At 37.3% G+C, this 21,557-nt stretch overlaps 1 protein-coding gene across 6 annotated transcripts in view; it reads left to right on the top strand.

Annotated features, from left to right (window-relative positions):
• Window positions 1-18,538, top strand: part of ZNF148 (zinc finger protein 148) — a 35,306-nt gene extending 16,768 nt beyond the window's left edge. For 3 of the 6 annotated variants that reach the window (XM_086896641.1, XM_086896642.1, XM_023947519.2), the window contains exons 2-7: window positions 4,034-4,379; window positions 5,583-5,708; window positions 8,750-8,873; window positions 9,541-9,624; window positions 15,522-15,640; window positions 15,966-18,538. In XM_086896641.1, coding sequence (XP_086752767.1) covers window positions 4,050-4,379; window positions 5,583-5,708; window positions 8,750-8,873; window positions 9,541-9,624; window positions 15,522-15,640; window positions 15,966-17,555 — 2,373 coding nt within the window. In that variant the 5' untranslated portion in view covers window positions 4,034-4,049 and the 3' untranslated portion in view covers window positions 17,556-18,538. The remainder of the gene's footprint in view (window positions 1-4,033; window positions 4,380-5,582; window positions 5,709-8,749; window positions 8,874-9,540; window positions 9,625-15,521; window positions 15,641-15,965) is intronic. The other 3 variants (XM_086896643.1, XM_086896644.1, XM_023947520.2) reach the window with 1 other exon arrangement.
• The last annotated feature ends 3,019 nt before the right edge of the window (window positions 18,539-21,557 follow it).

Here is a 21,557-nt window from a genome sequence, read left to right as displayed (position 1 = left end):
TGCACCACTCTGATACGACTCAAGATCATGACTGGAAGACAACTTGAGGGCTTTCAGTTGCATGACTGTGCTAGACCTGCTAGTCAGGGTGAGAAAGAAACTGCTTCCATATCCTTTGTAACTGAGGGAGCTGGGAAGGCGCATAAATACCAGTCCACAGCTGGCCTGTCCTCTGGGAAGCTGCTGTATCTCGCCAGCTGTCCCAAGGTTCGGCATGTCAGGAGTCTTCCTGCCTCTGTTGGTGAGAGTAGCAGGATCTCCTATGCAGTTAAACACTCAGCTTCTTAGCCTGCCTAACTTCCTGCCAGGAAGCAGCTTTAAATCCAGGATTTCCGCAATTCCTACCTAATTTCAGAGTGATGTGGTGGTATCATCCTCCATGTGGAGCAACCTTCTGTGCTGTTCTTGCCAGTGGCCGGAACAGACAGATTAGGGCCACCATGTTCTCACACTTGATGCTGTTTGTTCTCCCTTGAATGTGTTTGAGCATCTTGAGTTCTTGTATTCTTATACCTGTCCACGTCATTCCTTTGGAGAATCTGCAGTGGTCTGATGCTGTCGTATTTCTGTAGTGTGGAACAAAAGCATAGTGAATGAAAATCTGTGTGAGATGTACCCTGAGTATGGACTGACTTCAAATAAAGGCAGAAATGAGTTGATATACCTGTTTTATTTTCCTTGAAGTTTATCTTTCATGCTAGATACTTAGAATGCTCTACCAAAAGAACCAGTCTCAGCCTTAAGTCTTGTGCAGCATCTTTTATCAAGTCTTAAGAATTTCAGTTCTGTCTCATCTTTCTCACTTGGCACAGGATATTCAAATCCAAAAAGATGATAAATTAATGCTCATTTTCTTCTTTTATGATGTTGTTGCAAGATCTCTGGGACATCTGCATTGGTGGGAAGAATACAGCCTTAGTGCTGTGCCAGGTTTTGTTTGTTTGTTTGTGTTATTGCTGAGAAACTATCAGTATGGTTTCCCAGTTACATCTGAAAAATACTTCATGGGTTATATAATGTCTGCAAGTGGCTGTGTGACATACCAGACCTGTATTTTCCCTTGAAGACATCTCATTCTCTTACTCTAAATGGCTAAACCCTAAATGGATTAATTTGAGGGTCATCTTGTCACATAGCACTGCCTGAGTTCATTCAAGGCATTAAGAAATTGTCCATATTTGAAGACAGATACTGTGAAAATCAAAAGCATGATTTCAAACTTCTTTATGTTAGAATTGCAGGAGAACAAAAAAGGACAAATTGCAATTGTTCTGTGCTGAACAGAATTTTTCCATGTTCTTCCCCTGTCATGGGTGATTTTGGTCCCTAAAATGGGCTTTTATGTAGGAAAGGAGAATGTTAAAAAGATTGATGACACTGTCATATATAAAGACATTTCGCTTGGTGACTCTGTCCTGCTGATTTCCAGCAGAGCAAGGCTTACTAAAAATAATAAAAAAAGTATTTGCCTGAAAAGCTTCTTCATTTGGTTTGCTTCTTAAGTATTTGAAACTGAGAGAGGTCAGACCATCCTGGCTGTCAGCCTTTGTATGATGTATTCAGAAGTTTAGAACCTCTCACGGTACAGAATAGGGACAAATGTTCTTTCACTTTTGAGTTATAAGACATGAGTTGCCATCAGGATGTGTTAATCAGTTTTTTACTGTATTTGTTGAGGTGTGTGGTGAGTTGTGTTTTTGGGGGGGGATGTTTGTTTTCTTTTTTGTTTTTTTTTTCCTTTAAGAAATTGAGTTACTTTTACTTTCAGAATCTTAAGAACCAATAGTAATATTTGAAACAAAGTACAGTGTAGGAGAACCTCATGAGATTTTTCAGCTCTTTCAACTGGTTTTCAGCTATTCCTACCAAGTAATCTAAGATCTCACCTAAAAAGAAACCAGCATTTATTTTCTAAACTCACTGTAGTTTGATATAAAGAAAGCTTCATAAGTGTTTAGATACACTGAGAATTTTCAAAATATATACCCGGAGAAAAAAAATTATTTGGGAAGATCAAATGGATCAAACTGAATATGGAAATTTAGACATTTGATGTACATTTGGTGATGGATTATTTTTGCATGTTGGCAGGCTGTTAGACTGGCAGGGGCCTGTTGTGGTGCAGTTCTGCAGAGTGATGGCTCTGCTGGTTTTAGGCAGAGACCTGATTTCTGTAGACATAACCTGTAGAGAGACCTGATTTCTTTGGTTATGAGTTGTCATTGTGAGCTGCAGGGAAAGCAGCGTAGCCTCTGACTTTAGTCTTGAATGGAGATGGATCCTTTCTCCATGCTGCACTCTCAGGGCACGGTGTTTGAAGCTGATGTCTAGCAATGTACCCACATCACACCTGCATCCTAACTCAGAATGCATCAGAATCAAAGGTGCTGCTGCTGTCGTGTCACTGCCCAAGTCCCATCTGGTGCTTTGGCTGGGCCTGCTCTGTGTTGTCCAACTCCACTGTGCTGCTGCTTCCACCCCTGTGTCTGCTGTGGCCTGTGTGTGTATTTCCTCTGTTCTCTGGCTGTGGGAACATAGAGGGATGGAGGATGTCTGTCTGTCTGTCTGTCTGTCTGTCTGTCTGTTGGTGAGTCTGTCTCAAGGGGCACTGAGGAATGGGTACTGGGGGTTATGGGCCTGGGGAATAAGGTGAAGGAGACTGACTGCTCTGACTGGACATCCAGTGTGCCAAGGAGAAGAAGAGTCCTATCTTGCATATATAATAATTAGTAAATTAGAAGATGCCGCCACTTCCAACTTCACAAAAGCCTCCTGCTCTGTGCTAAAAGCCAATTAATAATATCATGATACGTGTTGGAATATTGTGAACTGTATTGCTTTTCATGATTGGAATATATATTTCCTCACTAAAGCTCCTGCTTAGTGGGTGTGGAAGTGAATGTCTTTCATGGGCAGTTTTGACTTCTCCTTAGTCTTTATTTGATGTATAGCTTTAGCTGTAAAGTTGAGTTTTCATAGAATCACAGAATAGTTTGGGTTGGAAGGGACCTTTAAAGGCCATCCAGTCCAATCCTCTGCAATGGGCAGGGCTATCCTCACTTATATCAGGTTGCTCAGCCCCATCCAACCTGGCCTTGAATGTTTTCCTGTATGGGATATCCACCACCTCTCTTGGCATCTTGTGCCAGTGTTTCAGCACCCTCATTGTCACAGTATTCTTCCTTGTATCTAGTCTAAATTGACCACCTTTCCATTTAAAACCATTGCCTGTTGTCCTGTTACAACAGGCTCTGCTAAAAAGTTATTTCTCCACCTTAAAAGCTCCCTTTTAAGTAATGAAAGGCTGCAATAAGGTCTCCCCAGAGCCTTCTTTCTCTCTAATCCTGTAGGCATAGCAGAGATGTTCTAGGTCTTTGATAATTTTCCTTGCCTCCCCTGGACTTGCTGCAGCATATCTTTCACATCCTTGTGATGTTGTGGCCCCAGAGCTGGATGTAACACTGCAGGCGGGGTCACAGGAGGGTGGAGTAGAGGGGCAGAATCACCTCCCTCCGCTGCTGCTTTGGATGCAGCCCAGTTTTCTCTCACTTGTGGATACTAAGATGTTCCAGAAGCTACAATGCCCTGGGGTAGCAGCAGTGGAAGGGCACTGAAAGGACAAGGAAGTAGGGAGAATAGGAAGAATATGAAAGAGGCGTTTGTAAAAGACAATCAAAATGGAAAATGAGAACAGAGTGAAGAGGGCATACAGGAAAAAAAAATTCAAAGTTTTCTAAGGAATAAGGAGGAATTAGCCATCATTTAATGAACATAATTTTGCCAGTAGTCAGAAGGACTGATTTGAAACCTTTTATTTGAAAGTGTTCAATTGTGTGCACAGAGATGTGTGAAAAGAGACTCTATTGGACATTCCTCCAAAATACTCAACTTTTGGTTCTTACTCAGTATCAATTTGAGGACTGCATGTATGTTTGTTGAGTGCTGACTTGAGTTCTTATAAAATGTTTTTAAGTAAAAAGTTTTAAGCAAGTGCACCAATTGTAGATGTTTACTATTAAAACTTTCTTTGTAGGTAATTGCACTTAAGAATGAACATTGAAGACAAGCTGGGAGGATTATTTCTTAAATGTGGTGGCATAGACCAGATGCAGTCATCCAGGGCTATGGTAGGGATGGGTGCAGTATCTGACCAGTCTGGAGTATCGAGAGAACGGCAAGAGGCAGTGCTTCAAGATCGGACTATGCCGCACCAAGAAATTCTTGCAACAGATGAAGTGTTACAGGAAAGTGAACTCCGACAGCAAGAGATGATTTCACATGATGAACTCATGGTCCATGAGGAGACGGTAAAAAATGATGATGAAATGGATGCGCAAGATAGACTTCCTCAAGGGCTGCAGTATGCTGTTAATGTCCCTGTAAGCAATTTCTTTGTGAAATATTGGAGAGATTGCTAGGAAGCTTGATCTGATAGTCTAATCCTACTCTGGCAAGAATCTATTAATTGCTTGTTTGGATTTTGATTATCAAAATATTTATGTCATTTGCCTCTGGCTGTGGATAAATTTTGCCAATTAAGTATAATCTTTAAGTATCTGTTTTATAAATATTTTATAAGCAGGCTGTTATCATAGAACTAAAGCGTTAAAATGTGCTTCTTTAAGGATATTTAATGCTCAAGGGTAACTACAAACTGGAATAAGTAGTGTTATTAGAAGGTGCATACTGTTTATGCTGTTAATAGTACTTTTTAGTTGCTTTTGCTATAGGAAGCATCTTGTATGTTTTTAAGGTATGTGGACGCTTAGCAATTGCATTCACACTGCAGGTTGGACTGTGACACTTCATACATGACCATAAATATGCCCCTCCACGATATCTCATACAAGGCATACCTTGGCTTTCCCAGAGAGCATAGAGATGACTTCCTTTTGAAAACAGAGCATCTGTCTGTAATGCAGCACATCATCACTGTTACCCTTCAAACATAAAGGACAATCACCAGGGCTATAAAAGTAGATAGCTTTACACACGAAGAATAATCTTCAGAAACACAGCACTGTTAGAATACTACTCTGTTAGCTGTAGATCAGGTGGCTCAGGTGTTAGAAAAATGTAAGAGTATCATGGTCTTCATTAAAGTTCACATTAGATTGAGATTTTTTTATTTTTTTTTTCCAGAACTTCATTAGAACTAGTCTTGTTTTTGTTTTTTTTCCTTAAAAATACTTCTGTCTTAAATATATAATAAATTATTCCGTTAAATCTTGCATTGACAGCAGCACGGACTGAAGTAAAATAGGTGTGAAAAACTGAATGGTTTTATAGATGGAAGTGATTTTAACATATGAACTGATCTCAAAATCACCACAGGTCAGGAAAAAAGACCTTGGGAGATGAATGAAAGGATACATCAAAATGTTACTGAAGAAATTAACTGTGCCCTTTTTATTTAAGATACATATTAATTCTTTCACTTAAACTTCTGAAAGAGTGAAGCCAGAAGATAATTCCCTTAGGAAAAGGTTTTCTGTTTCAGCAGTTTGTCATCTTCTAAAATTGAAAAATTGCTTTTCTGTAGTGAGAACCTTACCTGAAACTGGCACTTGGTATCTTAACAGATCAGTGTAAAGCAAGAAATTACCTTTACTGATGCATCTGAACAACAGAAACGAGACAAAAAACAAATACGAGAGCCAGTAGATTTGCAGAAAAAGAAGAAAAGAAAACAGCGTTCACCAGCAAAAGTAAGACATTGATTTGGCAAAACCAAGATTAAAAGGACCTGAAGATTTGGTTGACTATGACTAATTTCATTAGCATTTGAACTAGTTAGGCTGGAAATTGTTTGTTTGCTCAGTAAAGATGCAGTTCTGAAGTTCACCAGAGACCCAAAACAAAACTGATATAACAGTGTTTTTCTTTGAACTCCTTTTAGCAACATGAACTCTTGGCATATTTTAACATCTGTCTCTCCAGGCAGTTCTCTCTCCAAATATTTTTTTTAAAATTATGAGTCAGTAGCTTTGTAGACCATTTATAAATCATTACTCTGTATCTATCTAATAATAGGTGTGCTTTTCTGTGAGCCTGATAATTTTATATGCTTCATGCATAGTAGTGAAAAGTTTTTAAAAAGAAAACTAAAATGGTAGTTTTGAAAATTCTAAAAAGTTTAATAATATATATAAAATAATTTACCAGTAGGGAAAATTCCTGTGATCATAATCATCTTCATATATGTATTTATTTATATAAAAAGATTTTTACCCTAGCTGCTGGTTTGTTACTTAAAAATTTGTTTTGTAGATCCATTCATGAGGAGTATGTATCCCTGTATGTCTGAAAACAATTTTCTTCTGTTGAGAAACACTTCAGATAAAACCAGAATCATTTCACCTCATGAGGAAGCAGTGATATATCTTCTTGTAATTTCCCAAATCAGTATTAATCTTCAGACTTAAAATAGAACATATATATATGCAGGCTGCTCTGATAGAAGTAAATCAGTTATATGTTATCACACAGCAGCATTAAAATAAGCCTACTCAGAAATCAACCCAGACTGTTTGTACATCAAAGGAAAACTCACCGTAATACAAGGAAAATCTCCCAAACCTCCTTTTTGTTGCCCTGGGAGCAGGACCCTCCAGTCCTCCTCAGAGCACTGTCAAATAAGGTTGCACCTGTAGTATTCTTGGAAAGCTGAGAAATTGCTTCAGATTGGGTGTGGAAGCAAGTTCCAAATGCTATGCATTTTTTTCTCACTTCTCCCTTTGAGAGAAAAAGGAGATCTAGGTTGAGTACATCCAGAGATCACTTCCATGGAAACATGGCAAGGTAGAAGAGGCGTGTGCCCCTCTTTCTACAGACGTGTACTTGCATGCTTCCTTTTTATCTCCCAGTCTGCCAGGGTTAGTCTTTTGAGATGACAAAAGATTGAAAAATGATCAGGAGAATTGTTAAACAGGTTTTTTTTTTCAGTCTCTCTTCCCCCTTTTCAGAGCTGGCAGAGTAGAAAAAAGCTGAAGGACTGACCTAGGTGAGAGCCTACTGCAGTTTCAGTATTTCCAGAGTAGTGGGGTTGATTTTCCATCAACAGCAGCTGGAACTCTGACAAATGGAAGTCAGTTAACATTCTGGAACGTTATAAGTTCTATTTTATATCAATGCAGTAATCAGGGAACGAAGAAGTCATTAGGTATCATGACTCCTGCCTCCTGTTCCCTCTTCCACACACACACACACATGCACACACGGACACACACGCACGCGCACACACACACACGCACAAGCTTCTTTGTTGCTTTGGTTAGGGAAGCTGCTCTGACAGAGTTAACTCTCATCATTTAAGAGGTGGTACAAGGAGTAGATTAAGTAGAAGAGCCCAGGTTTAGGATAACCATGAAATTATGTGTATTTTCTGCACAGTTATTTTAAAATTTCAATATAATATATGAAAAGCATTTCATAACATGTATTTAAATTTGTTTTAAAGACGCAGTCGGCTTCATCAGCTGGATAATGTTACAGAACAGAGTCTTTACAATTGTCTCTAACTGTGACTGGAGCTGTAACACACCAATCTTACAAACGTATGAATGTACTTGTCCTTCAGAGTGAATGCACAAGAATTTGTTAGTCTGAGACTTTCACTCTTGTTTTGATGCAGAATTTAAAATTAAGTAGATCCTATAGTATTTGCTGCTATTTCAGAGATACTGTTTCAGTTATTGACTCTCTTTCTCATCACTGTCATTATCATAAAACCTAAAGCGCTGTAGTTAATCAAACTGCAGATGTGTTTTCCCATCATACTTTTATTTTTTGTTAATAACAAGGGACTAAACTGTATTATTTAAGGTTCCTTAAGCTCTTCTTTATAGTTGTGTTTGCAGTTAAGCAAGACTTTTATAAATGTAATTGTTTACTGGTTTTCTTATTCTCTTGCCAGAGATAGTAGAGATTTTGGGGTTTGGTTTAGCTTTCTATTTTTATTCTTCTTGATAAATTAGAGAAAACCTGTAATTAGCTTTATTGAATAAGGTAGATGTGGTGCATTTTTTTAATTTAAGTTTTTTTAACCTTATATGAAAATAGCGGCTTTGTTTGACAGCAGAGCAATTGAGTGTGGCCAGTTGAAGTCATCAAGGAGATGCTTTAATATGTATATTAACTGAGCAATACTTTATTGAGTGAAAAACCTAAAAGGGGAGAAGAATAATACTATTCTCTTGGTTGTTTGGCTTTGGGATTTTGGTTTTTAAATTATAATATTACCTTTAAGACTATTGGTATTATATAGATGTAGATAATATATATGATTATTCTGGTTAAGCTTTAATGACTTTTAGCAAACATTTAGAGTTGTGATTTGAAAAAAAGAATATAACTTTTCACTTTTGCTTTAAAATACGATTGTCCATGGTTTAGTGCCCAGGAGTGGTTTGATTACTTTGCATCCTTTCCAACAGACGGACAAAATAAACAGTAGCGTATAAAGTGACTCAGCTGTGCCTAGGGACGCTCTAAGCTGATTTTCCATGAGCTGCTTTTGTCTCCGTCCTGTTGAAATAGCTCTTAATGCACACCGAGACACGGGTTGGATTGGACTGCAACTGGAAATGTGTATTAGAAGCTTAACGCATAGTTTTGTAGAAATTAGCATTGTTTTACCTGAAATATTTGCATTTTCTGCATCGAAAAAATTAATGTTTTTTTTTTTTTGTAGTTAATAAGACATCTTTAGAGGGTAGTGTGAGAACAAATTTTACTCTTTTTAAAATAGATCCTTACAATAAATGAGGATGGATCACTTGGTCTGAAAACCCACAAATCTCATGTTTGTGAGCATTGCAATGCTGCCTTTAGAACCAACTACCATTTACAGAGACATGTCTTCATTCATACAGGTACTGCTTGACTTCAAATTTGTCTTTTCTATTATATAAAGAGTTGTTTACTTATGTTAAAAATGTTTTCAGCTCTATGCGAATTTCAGTTTTAAGATTGTAGCTAACTTGGCATCTAAGCTTAGAGATTCCATGCACCAAAGTGTCAAAAGAATATCAGAAAAAAAAAAAGAATCAACATATATTTAATAAACTGAAGAGCTAACTGTTTACAAGGTTTCTTTTCTTTCTTTATCAGAAAGTAATGGGTTGACTTGTAGCCTAAGTGCCAAAAATTGACCCCTTTGTAAAATGTGCTGCGGCTGTTTATTTGCCAGATGAGGTATCTCTCTGTTCGGAGAAGTGAAAAAGGTACTTACTGTTATAATAGCTTGCCAGTATCCTGAATGCAGTCTATGCCAGCATCCTGATTGATCTTGCTCATGAGGAAATTACAGCCATTCCAGATCACTCTTCTGTGCTAGTGTTAATGTGACTCTTAGGATCATGGAGAGAACTCTGCAGTTCATATCCGTAGTAAGGCAAATGTTTTTTGGTATCAGGGTATTTTTGGAATTCGCTCAGATGCTGGTGTTTTTAATAGACATTTTAATATTCCTCAAAAATAGTTATCAGAAACAACAGTGTGTAGTTATTAACTTATGGATGTGGAATTATATTGTTCAAGGTGAAAAACCATTTCAGTGCAGTCAGTGCGACATGCGTTTCATACAGAAGTACCTGCTACAGAGGCATGAGAAGATTCATACTGGTGAGTATAGTGCCTTGAGTATCTTTACTGGCGTGCTTAAAAACTGTTTCCCCACTCAGGCAAGGTTTCTGGTAATAAATATGCAGCCTAAAACCCTGTCATAGTTTGTTTTAATTTAACACCTGTTATAAAGTTATAAAGCTTTTTAAAAGAAATTAGTTTTGTGCTTTCAACTTGTTCCACTTTCCTTTGGCTGTAAAATGAGTATGAAGTCCACTAAGCAGATCTGAAAGTAGTTTTCTATAAATAACCCCAGAGCAGCAAATCCTGAAGTTTGTGCATTCATAAAAGTCAAAGTTCGTTAACCAGTTCTGTCTTTTGTTGTATCAAGTTAATTCAGACAAGGGGGACTTCCAAATTACATTTCCATAGATTTATTTGTTTGTTTGTCTGTTTGTTTGTATTTGAATTTGATGGAAAAGTGCCAGGACTAAAATGGCCAAAATGCCTAACCCGAAAGGTATTAGTATCAGCTTTTCTTTTCACATTTTTTTCTTCTTTTGGGTTTAATTCAAAACTGTTCTAAAAAGAAGAGTCTTAGTTTAAAAATACGCAATATAGGTCAAATAAGGCCCGAAGCTTTAAGCCAAAGAGAGTTAAAGTTTATATATGTTTAATTTTTTTATCTTGTTGCACCACACAGAACCACATTCTTTAACAGGTTTGGTTTCATTGGGTTTTTGGCATTTTGGTGCATGGCCTTTTAATCCCTCTTTAAATATTTTGTAATATGGTCCCTTTTGGACTAGATGCCAATTTCTCAGCCTCTTTTTCAGAAAAGCAGAGCTGGTGAATGTGCACAGTGTTTCTTGGCTGTAGCATTTAAATGGATATGAAAGCTACTAACACGCAGTGCAGTGTGTGCATGTGGAAGGGTTGAGAGGGGAAAAAAAACTTTGCAAAATGAATTTTCAGAGCAGCGTACAGGGAGTTACATGCACAAATGCCCTGTTGTTCATGGGATTTTTGTATCCTAGGTTGCCATGAGTCCAGACTAAGTAGGTTTCCTTCAGCCAGTCAGGCACAGAAGAGTCTTCCATTCTTCTGTCCAGTGTCTTTGTTCTGCTCCTAGTCTTTCCTCTGGCTCTGAATTGGTGAACCATGCTGCCTCCACTTTGTGTAGATACTTATTCTTGAAAAGAATGCTTATTCAGTCCCTTCCATCTATCTACCCCCCAACAGGCAAAAATTTAAGTGCAGTCTTCACATTTTTTAGAAGATTTTTTTTTTTATTTTCTTTTTTTTTTTTTCAAATGAGGATTATTCCCTGTACTTGGCTTTGAAAATGAGAGTCTGGGAAATATAGTTAATTAACACCTGACTGCAAATATTTTATAAATTGATTTAATTATCTTTTAAAATTTAGGTTCTAGCTCTAATGAGGAATCTGTGTCGATTGTAAGCTTTGGAGGGAGGGGGTGGGTGTGGTGGGATTGTAGGTTTTTATGCCAGCTCTTACATATGCTAGTCTTTGTTTAACAGAGAAAAAGGTACCTAATTTAACTAATTAACCATATTGTTATCTGACTTTTTTTAGATAACTGTGTTTCCTCCTTTCCTCAGCATCCTGAGGTATAGTTTGGTTGTTTCTCAGAAAGTAGAAGATGGTGCTTGTGTTTAACTTGTTAAATCATGGATGTTTTCCTAGGTGACAGCTAGTAATGATTAGGAGAAAACACATAAAACCCAGCTTCCAGGAGTGGCAATTTTTTTTTTCTGAAGGCTGTTTAGTTAACAAGAATTTAACTAGTGTTTAATTTTTGGCTTTTCCCAGTTACAGTGTAGCTAATTGGCACTGTGCATACCTGTCTGTGCTTTCACCTCTGTATGACAGTGTTCACTACTGGCCCTTAGCTGTTTGTGTAGTCAGACTTTTGTTCAGGGCTGCATAACTAAACCCATCCAGAAAAACTGAATTTTCAGCTTGCTTCTCTAATGGGAAAGTGAGCAGTGGGTCTGTGTTTTACTGTGATAAAAGTAAAGATCTGTTGGTATTATTCATACCCAAAAAATGTTTCTTAACTTTATTCAATACTTTTTTTATATTACATTTTTATCTCCATGAATAATATCTCCTCTTTTAGTACCAGCTTTTGTACAGTGTTCAAAATACTGATGTGGAACAGGAAATCTCTTTCTCTTTTAAAGATTTTTATCAATTTTTCCAGTTTATTTTAAACCAATGAAGGAGAGTAGTAACAGGTAGAAGCCCCATTACAAGCATGTTTCAAGCCCCCAGTTACAGGTGCCCCAGCTATTTCCAGTCTGATTTGACTTTAGTTCTCTGAACCACTCCTTCAAAGAAAATGTTGTGAGGGGGTTAGGAAGCAATCAATGAACAGCCTTATTCTGTGTAAATAATTAAACAGTTGCATCTAAAAGCAGACATTGCATTAATACAAAATTTGCTTATAATTGTGTGTAGAGGAGGGCAGCAGTGTTGGAACCCTGCTGCTAAACTTGTCCCTAATGATACAGAAAATTGCTGTTTTAGTTGTAAGAGAGGGAAGAGTCACTGGTACGAAAATATTTTCTGTTTACGAGGTTGGAGAAGATGCTGAATGTTCATTTCTTTTTTTTTTCTTTTCCCCAAATATGTCTGCTTACTTTTTGCTTAGAGATGTTTCTATATACCTTACCCCACTCATGTTCATGTGTCCTAATTGTGTAAGCCAGCCTACTTTCCATTTTAAACACAAAATCTAAGATTACATTAAAAAAATAAAACACCACTGGGGCTAACAATTCAAGTGCCTACTTGTTCAGTCATGCTGATTTTTTTATTGCCTTCTTTGGTATTTTATAATTTGTTTTTTTGTCTGTTTAGACTTTAAAATGCCTGGGTTTGTAATTGTTATAGCCTTTATACACATAATATTTGTACTACACTGGATGAATAGTTCTATTGCTTGATTTTAATAGATGCAAACATAGACACAGCACATGGGCTGTTTTCATAAATAATGCGTTAATTGTTTTATTGTATTTTTAAATTTTGAGGTTTTTTTATACATCTGATTCTTTCCCACTCACCAAGACATTTCAGAAAAATGTGTCCTGGATTCTCCCTGCATTATCAAAAGACTGTTATTAATGATCTCCTCCATTTGCAATAGATCCTGTTTGAAAAGTGCAGCAAAATTGCGGAAGGCATCTGAAGTTTCTGGCTTCTGCTAGGATGAAATTATTATTGGAAGCCTATCTTCATATTAATTTTTAATCTTTTTCTAACATTATCTTCCATATGAAGATTAAAGCCAAAATTAAGTATGGTGTCAGTTTCACAAAGGTTTTCTTAATCTTACTTTCAGAGTGTTCTGGAATTCTACTTAAAAATACTATTTTCTGTACTGTGCTGAGTTAACTCCAGGGCAGTGTCCCCAGATCTTTCTCTCTCTTAAGGCATGGCCAGCAGTGCATTTTTATGTGCCCTGAAAGTCTCCAAAATAGCTGGTGATTGTAATCCACCTAAAAGCCACAGACCCCTGTTTGGCCCTGTTTAAGCCTTGAAATGGGAATAGGTAGCTGGGGAGTCTTCTGCCAGCAAATAGTCAGCTTGAGTAGGAAAATGTTAAGGCACTCCGTGTGCATTCACTTACAGAAATGAGTGTAAGGCTGCAGGTAAGTGCATTAATGAAGTGTTCTGCATTTCCTGGGATTGCAGGATGGCTCCTCAGAGGGCTGTTCAAGGCCAGAACAGGATTCAGCTATCTTGCTTTAAGGCTCAGGATAGTTTTCAACCCAAACAGCCACTCCATTCTCTAAAATAAATCTAAGGTAGCATGAAAGCAAACTTTGAAACAAAGTATGGAGAGTTGTTTGAAGGGGCAATTTAAAAAAAAAACACCACAGAATTGTGGAACAAACAATAAGTAGCAGGGAGTAAGTAGTAGTCTTCAGAATGGAAGAGTTCCCATGTATCAAACAAGAACAGTAAGGTCTAAATGTCTTGCCTCAGCATCCTGAGAATGGAAGGCAAGGACTGGAATTTGATTCAGAAAGCCTGAACAGGGTTGTTGGGACTATGGCACCGTAGTTGTGAGGGTGCCTAACAAATAAAGAGAACATGAAGAATAAACATGGAGTTTGAAAGTTAAGAAATAGGCCAGAGAGGAGGATTTGTTTATAGGCAGGATGAGAGGGAATGATATGATAGGTGTTAGGACTTACAAGGGGTGTTGAAAAAAAAGCAAAATTTTGTGGTGCTTATTAATAAGCAAGAAATGGTAAAGTTCTCTAAGTCAAGTGAAAAAAGAGATGCAGAATGCTGGGGCTGTGAGCCTGTAGAAAAAGAACTGATGGAAGCTGAGAGATCTGAGGAGAGGAGATAATTTGATTTAGGAGAGAATAAATTGGAATTTCTTCATCCAAGAAAGGGATTGGCTGAGAAGCCACGTGGAGAGGTAAGAATTAATAATTGGAAATAGGACATAGGCTTACAAAGAGAGAGATTTAGAAATTGCTTGGAATTAAGGAAGTTGAAACTCTGGGCATTAATGATCTGACTAGGAGCACATGTGTGGGTGATACAGATATTTTCCATTCTAGTTTCTATAAATACTGGAATCTTATTTTAAGGTTCTGTATTGCCATTTGTAGGATGTGGATAAATTTCTCTATTCTAAATGGAAAATACAAACTGTCAACATTTTAAATAAAAAAAATCTATTAATTTAAAGTTTTAAACTTTAATAACTAATTGTTGGTAATTCAACAGTTCATAACATAATTAGTAAGAATAAAACTACCTCAGAAAATAGCAGTAGTCCACATATTTCTGGAAACAAGACATAAATAAATGGTTCATATCCCAAAAATCAGTGCAATGCAGTATCCAGAACAAAGAGGGTTTTGACAGATGCTGCCAAGACAATCTCTGACCTCTATGTCAGCCCAAAAGATTTCATAGTATATACTAAGAGGAGAGATTGCTGTTGTTCAGGGTGAGTTCTAGTAAATAATAGTGAACTTCTACAAAAGCAAAACTAACTTTTCAATGCATTTGAAATTTTTAGGTTTTGTCATAGAAACCTAGAGAAAAATATCATAGGGAAGATGTAAGGCAAAAGTGAAAAGAAATAAAAATAGAGTTACTCCCTGCTCAGAAAGGATTGTTCTTTGTGAGGAAAAAATAAGGAGAGGAACTGAAGATGAGTTCAGGACAGTGCATATTGTCTGAAGGAGTATTTCCTGAAAGTAAAGAAAAAAACCAGAAACGAAAACAAGCAAACAAAGTAACCAAAATGAGAAACCTGTAAGTATGCAAATGCAGGTTCTGCTACAGAGGTTTCTTGGGTTTTGACATAATTAAAAAAATGTTTTAAAATAATTAGTTCAAAAAAAAAAAAATTATAAATTTGGGTTTCAACCAAAATAGTAGGACTTTTTCAAAACAGTTCTCTCAATTTCACATGCAGATAAGGGAAAAAATATGAAAAAAATAGAAGGCACCCTCCAAAATGTTATAGTCAAAGTTTGGAAATGCATTAATTCTCTCCTAGAAGGGATGGGCTTGAGTTAATGAGTTGGTGAGAGGACTGAGGTATTTTTATACAGTTGTCTGCCCTGAAAAAGGCATACTGTAGCAATAATTAAGGAAGACCATCTTTGAAGTTCTTAATTTGTTAGGTGTAAGATACCTGCTCCTGCATTAGAAAGAGGAATAAGGATTTAGTTTTAAAGGTGGGGTTTTTTTAGCATAAAAAGCTTAAAGTAATTTGAGGCATCAGCAACTGAGTATTGAAAAAATAGTGATGTAAGCAAGCCCTATGTTGTTTTTCAATAGACTAAATCCTCTTACTGCTTCTAATAGAGAATGTAGTATTTGACCTGGTAATTTTATGGAAAAATGTTGATTTATTCTTTTTAGATTAATATTGCTATGTGTTTTTTATCAGGTGAAAAGCCATTTCGTTGTGATGAATGTGGTATGAGGTTTATTCAGAAGTATCACATGGAAAGGCACAAAAGAACTCACAGTGGAGAGAAGCCTTACCAGTGTGAATATTGTTTGCAGGTAAGATGACTTAGTGATTGAAAACCAAAACACCAGTTAATTCCCCAGTATTGCAGATGGGGCTTTCTCCATTTTATACTGATAAATATATAATGAATGTTTTTTTCTGTCAAGATGGGCTGTCTTGGTGCACAGGTGGAGCAGAGTCACAGCTGGCTGTGCTTGATTTTATTGACTGTATGCTCGTTTGACACTGTGAATCAGCAAGTGAAATCATTAGAATGAAAGGTTTCTTTTCTTTCTGCTAACATATTTATTTTTTCATAATAAGAATGATAATAGTAATAGTAACAATAATCCTAATCACCACTATCATCTTTTCCAGTATTTCTCCAGGACTGATCGTGTGCTGAAACACAAACGTATGTGCCATGAGAACCGCGAGAAGAAACCCAACAGAAGTGCCACCAAAGTTGGCTTTTTGCCATCGGAGGAAGATTCTGGTTTCTCTACGCCTCTGAAAGACAGCTCCTTGCCAAAGAAGAAAAGGCAGAAAACAGAGAAAACAAAATCTGGGGATAAAGAAAGTTCAGATAAATCAGAACACAAGAAGGACAAAAATGACTATTTGCCTTTGTACTCCTCTAGTACTAAAGTAAAAGATGAATACATGGTAGCGGAATATGCTGTTGAGATGCCACATTCTTCGGTCGGTGGATCGCACTTAGAGGAAGCAAATTCTGGAGAAATACACCCACCGAAGCTCGTTCTCAAAAAGGTCAACAAGAGGAGTCTAAAGCAGCCACTTGAGCAAAGTCAAACCATTTCACCTTTATCTACATATGAAGACAGCAAGGTTTCAAAGTATGCCTTCGATCTTGTGGATAAGCAAAGTTTACTGGACTCTGAAGGTAATGCTGACATCGATCAAGTCGACACATTACAGGAAGGGCCCAGTAAACCTGTACACAGCAGCACTAATTATGATGATGCAATGCAGTTTTTAAAGAAGAAGAGGTATCTACAAGCAGCTAGCAACAACAGTCGAGAATATGCCTTGAATGTAAGTACCATAGCATCTCAACCTTCAGTAACGCAGGCAGCTGTGGCCAGTGTCATTGATGAAACTGCTACAGCCTCAATACTAGACACGCAGGCACTGAATGTTGAAATTAAAGGTAACCATGACAAAAATGTCATTCCAGATGAGGTACTGCAGACTCTGTTAGATCATTATTCACACAAGGCTAATGGACAGCATGAGATCTCTTTCAGTGTGGCTGACACGGAAGTGACCTCCAGTATATCCATCAATTCCGCTGAAGTATCTGAGGTGACTCAATCTGAGACGGTCGGAACAAGCTCTCAAGCTTCCTCATCAGATAAAGCTAGTATGTTACAAGAATATTCCAAGTTTTTACAACAAGCTTTGGACAGAACTAGCCAAAATGATGCCTATTTGAACAACCCGAGCCTTAATTTTGTGACTGATAACCAGACTCTTACAACCCAGCCAGCATTTCCTTCCATGGAGAAGGTCTACACATCTATACCCGTCAATAGCTTTCGGTCGGGAATGAACTCTCCATTAAGAACAACTCCAGACAAGTCTCACTTTGGACTAATGGTTGGTGATTCTCAGCACCCTTTTCCCTTTTCAGGTGATGAGGCAAATCATTCTTCTTCCTCCTCCACACAGGACTTCTTGGATCAAGTAACTTCTCAGAAGAAAGCAGAGGCACAGTCTGTTCATCAAGCATATCAAATTAGCTCCTTTGAGCAGCCCTTTAGAGCTCAGTACCATGGGGCAAGAGCTGGAATATCCTCTCAGTTTAGCACTGCCAATGGACAGGTGAACCTTCGGGGACCAGGGACAAGTGCTGATTTCCCAGAATTTCCCTTGGTGAATGTAAATGATAGCAGAGCTGGGATGACTTCTTCACCTGATGCCACAACGGGCCAGACTTTTGGCTAAGAAATCTTTGTAAATAATACTGGCACTTTAGAACACATTTGTCAAAAGGGGGTTGCTCTGTATAAGATGGAGTTCTGTACAGCTTTTAAGAGCGCTATGTTAAAACAAAAGTAAGCTGATATTAGCAAGACCAATAACTGCTTCTTTTTCTCTTTTTTTCTTTTTTAAAATTTTTTTTTCGTTAGCCATCAGTCATTGAGCTGCCTGATGTTGGTGCCCCTATAAAAGGCAGTTTATTATTCAGTTGTTTGAATCCAGAAAATATTTTACCTTCTATGAAATTTTAAAATAAAATCCCCAGGTAAGACTTTCCCCCATGATTGTTTCCTTGCTGGTTTCCTTGTATGCTTTGGGAGGACAGTTTATTGTCTGATACTATTCACATTGTCATTTCTAAGCTTGTCAGCATAGTCATTGCTCTTCAGCAGGGAATCAAGGTCTACTAAACACACAGAACAAACAAGTAAGTTTCAGAAGTCAAACAAATATGGCTTTAAAAGAAAGCATTTTCTAGAACAATCTTCAGTCTCTCTCAAAAATAATTTGAGACCATGTGCCCTTTATTTCTGCTTTGTATTACCTTGAGTTGTGTTTGGAGGGAAAGAAAATGAATTCTGATAGACTAAATCTACTATTTAAAAGTCTAATTAATTTAAAATACTTTAAACACTTTTTTAAGCAAAATGCCTAACTGCTAAAGCCTTTACTTCATTCCCGAAGTAATGTGTATTTCTTTGTACAGCTGAATCTAGATGTAACTTTTTAATGACTTTTTCATATGCAGAAACCGAGATTTTGAAGTTTTAGTTAAAATACTCTGTAGATGACATTCCCAATTGCAAAATGCTTACACAAACAGTGTATTCCAAGATTTAAAAGCTGAATTGTACCTTACCCTACCTACTCATAACGATTAACATAGAGCACTTAGCCAACTTTATAGTTTTTGATTTCTCAAAAAAATAAAACCATTTTTAGATGTTTAGGTTTGATACGGTTGCTTCATTTTCATCTCATACAGCTGCTCCAGTAATTCTTTTCCATATAATTGAGATTGGGTATTTTTAGCTTCTGTAAAAACTGTTCTAATTCTCTGTCTAGAATTTTGACAATTCCAATTACTAAATTTATTGAAGTATCCCTGAAAGCTGAAGAAGTGGGCATTTGATTTCCCTATTTTTTAGTGTTTGCTTAGTAAAAGTCACTACAATTTTACCAACCCAAACTGGTGAATGATGCTAGTGAATGGGATTTCTTTTTCCAGCCTAGGAGAGTGATCAGAAGTTTTCATTGCATTTCACAGTATAAATAAACTGCAAAGTTTATCCCTGTACCATGAATATGTTTTTTTGAATAGTACTTTGTCTTGAAGTATACAGTATGGTACGATAAGTAGTTCTGTGTGCATTTTTAAGGTGGTAAGATTTGAGTAGCCTAACTATTGTGTAGTTTAAGTTAACAAGTTTCAGATTTTTGAACTGTATGTTCATTCTATTGCACCTTCCCTAAAGGGACACTGTCTGGTAGTTCAAGGCAGTTTAAGCCTCATGTAGGCTGATTAACCAGGGAAAAACACACACACACACACACACACACACACACACACACACACACACATACAGGTAGGTGTGTATATGGTGGTTTTAAAAATAGGATTTCATCCAAGTTTTTGCAGCACTGTTGCTAGCTGGTGTCTCTTAGACAAAGCCATCAGGTAGGAGAAAAGATTGCATCTCAAGGGGCTAAAATACATCCTGTATTTTAAGAAAGGACTTGAACAGGACCCACCTCTTACCAAAGCAGTAGCAATATTTTTCTGAACTTTCATTACCAGGAAACTCATCCCACTTTGTCTTTTCCCTTATGGTAGCACTACTACAGCACCAACTTCACTTGGTACAGTTGAGGGAGAAAGGGCATTTATTATCCATAGCCTGCTTCTTCTATTGGCAAGTATACAGTTTATATGAACTAATTTCTTAATTATTTTGTATAAGAAAGCAGGCTCTTTTGATTTGTTGGCCCTGTGTATACTAGAGTAAGGCATTTCCGCATGCTATGACTTACCAGTAATTTTTTCTGAATATTTGGCCACCATTTGAAAAGGGTGGGCATCAAAGAGGTAAATTCCATATGGATTATTAATGATACATGTAAAGAAATTTTTTTGAAAGAATATTTTTTAACTGATTCGTGGTCTCTCTGTTTTTCTTCCTTTATGGTCAGTTCGGTGTTTTGACTTTCCATTCTGTGTTGCCCAGAGAAAACATAAAGGGTCCCTATATCCCAGGAAACCACCTCTTGTAAGGCATACTTTGTTTTCAGTGTTCATTTCCATGACATCCTAGCTTGTGGTGCCTGAATAATACTGTGTTGGCACTTTTGTTCCTATTTGCAAGGAGATGGCAATTGTACTATTTGTTAAATATAGCAAGGAACAAAAGGAAAAAAAAAAAGGTGGGGCCATTACTGTGTTACTGCACTGCTGTGGGCCCATAGGGAGGTAAGAGGAATGAAGCCTCCTTCTCCCTAAGGGGACTGACTCAGCTTTATTTAAAAAAAGTTACTGCATTGACACTCTGGTGTGAGAATGTCACTGAGGACTCAGAGGGAGTGGCTCTCCTATGCCATCCTCACACGTGGGAATCACTCCTAGGGTGTGTGAGGGAGCAGGCTGCTGTACAGACTGAAGGAACTTGCTCTTCTCTGCAGCCAAACTGGGATCACCAGAGGAACTGCTCTTCCTTACACCACAATTCATTCCCCAGCCTGCTGCTGAGCCATTCCAGCTGCACTCTGTGCCTTAGGACAGGCTGTGAAGTCCTGTCTAAGCCACAGGGACTGGCTTGTAGGTTCTTCCACGCGTACAATTAAAGCAGTGGTGTGAGTAGCTGATCTGCTGATGCTTGAAGCTTTCTGCACTGGAGGAGTTAGCCAAATATACTGCTGTGATTTCCTGAGTACATCCCCTTTTATCCTGGAATAAGTGTTTATGTAGTTCTGGGAGGTTTACCTCTGTAAAAAGCTCTTGCTTGTTTAATAATGGCATTATTTAATAACGTTTTTCACTGCTCACATTTTGCTGCTTTTAATCTGCTGCAGATGCACAGTCTTCATGTTGATCTGATAATTTTTGTTAATTTTCTCTGTATGTCTGGAAAAAAGCAGCTTTGGTTGTCTGTTCTGTTCTTGTGCTGTCAGTATAAGGCTGGGGTGAGCGTGGAGATTCCCCTGAGCTAACAGCAGGCATTCTTACCTAAGGGTCGTGCGAGCACCGGATATGTGTGTGTGTGTAAGGTGGAATTTTTGGGGATATCTACTAGTGATAGTGCAGTGATAATTTTGAAAAAGAGGAAATTGATAACATTTATTACCAAGTTCTTTCTCTCTCTCTACACACACACATATATATATATATATACAAAATACATGTATATATATATATATATATATATATATATATATACACACATGCACTTATTAATAGGCCATATTTTGGTCCTAAATTACTTGACAGTGTCCCTTTTAGCATGAATCTTTTGATATATTTTACCATTAATGTAACAGACAATGAAGGAATCAGCTTGTAATGGTATACTAATAGGCATTTACATTTTCTTCATTTGATTTGAGAATGAATTAATCATAAATGATGAGTTTTGGGGAGAAGGATTAACCATGTGTATTACTGTATGTTGGTTTACGAATAACAGCATAAACAATTTAAATTGGATGATAAAAGAACCATGTTTATGATCTCGTGTCTCCTAGTGTTGTCTTTAGGAAAATTGTGTTTCAAGAGGAAAATAGGAAAAGAAAGTATTCATGTGAAATAACATTTGTATTATTTTTATATTGTACTTGTCAGTTTTTTTGGATGATGGGAGCTTTTCATTGTTAATTGAGAAGTACAGTAAAATCTTGCTAATTCGCTGACCTCTAAACAGAGCATCTGACAGGTTTCTACATCCCTCATGGTCCTTTCCCACCTCTCTGCAATGG

Source organism: Cyanistes caeruleus, chromosome 7 (assembly GCF_971803275.1).
Source record: "Cyanistes caeruleus chromosome 7, bCyaCae1.hap1.1, whole genome shotgun sequence".
NCBI classification, from domain to species: domain Eukaryota; kingdom Metazoa; phylum Chordata; class Aves; order Passeriformes; family Paridae; genus Cyanistes; species Cyanistes caeruleus.
The sequence above is the reverse complement of the archived record's forward strand: the minus strand, read 5'-3'. Positions and strand labels throughout refer to the sequence as shown.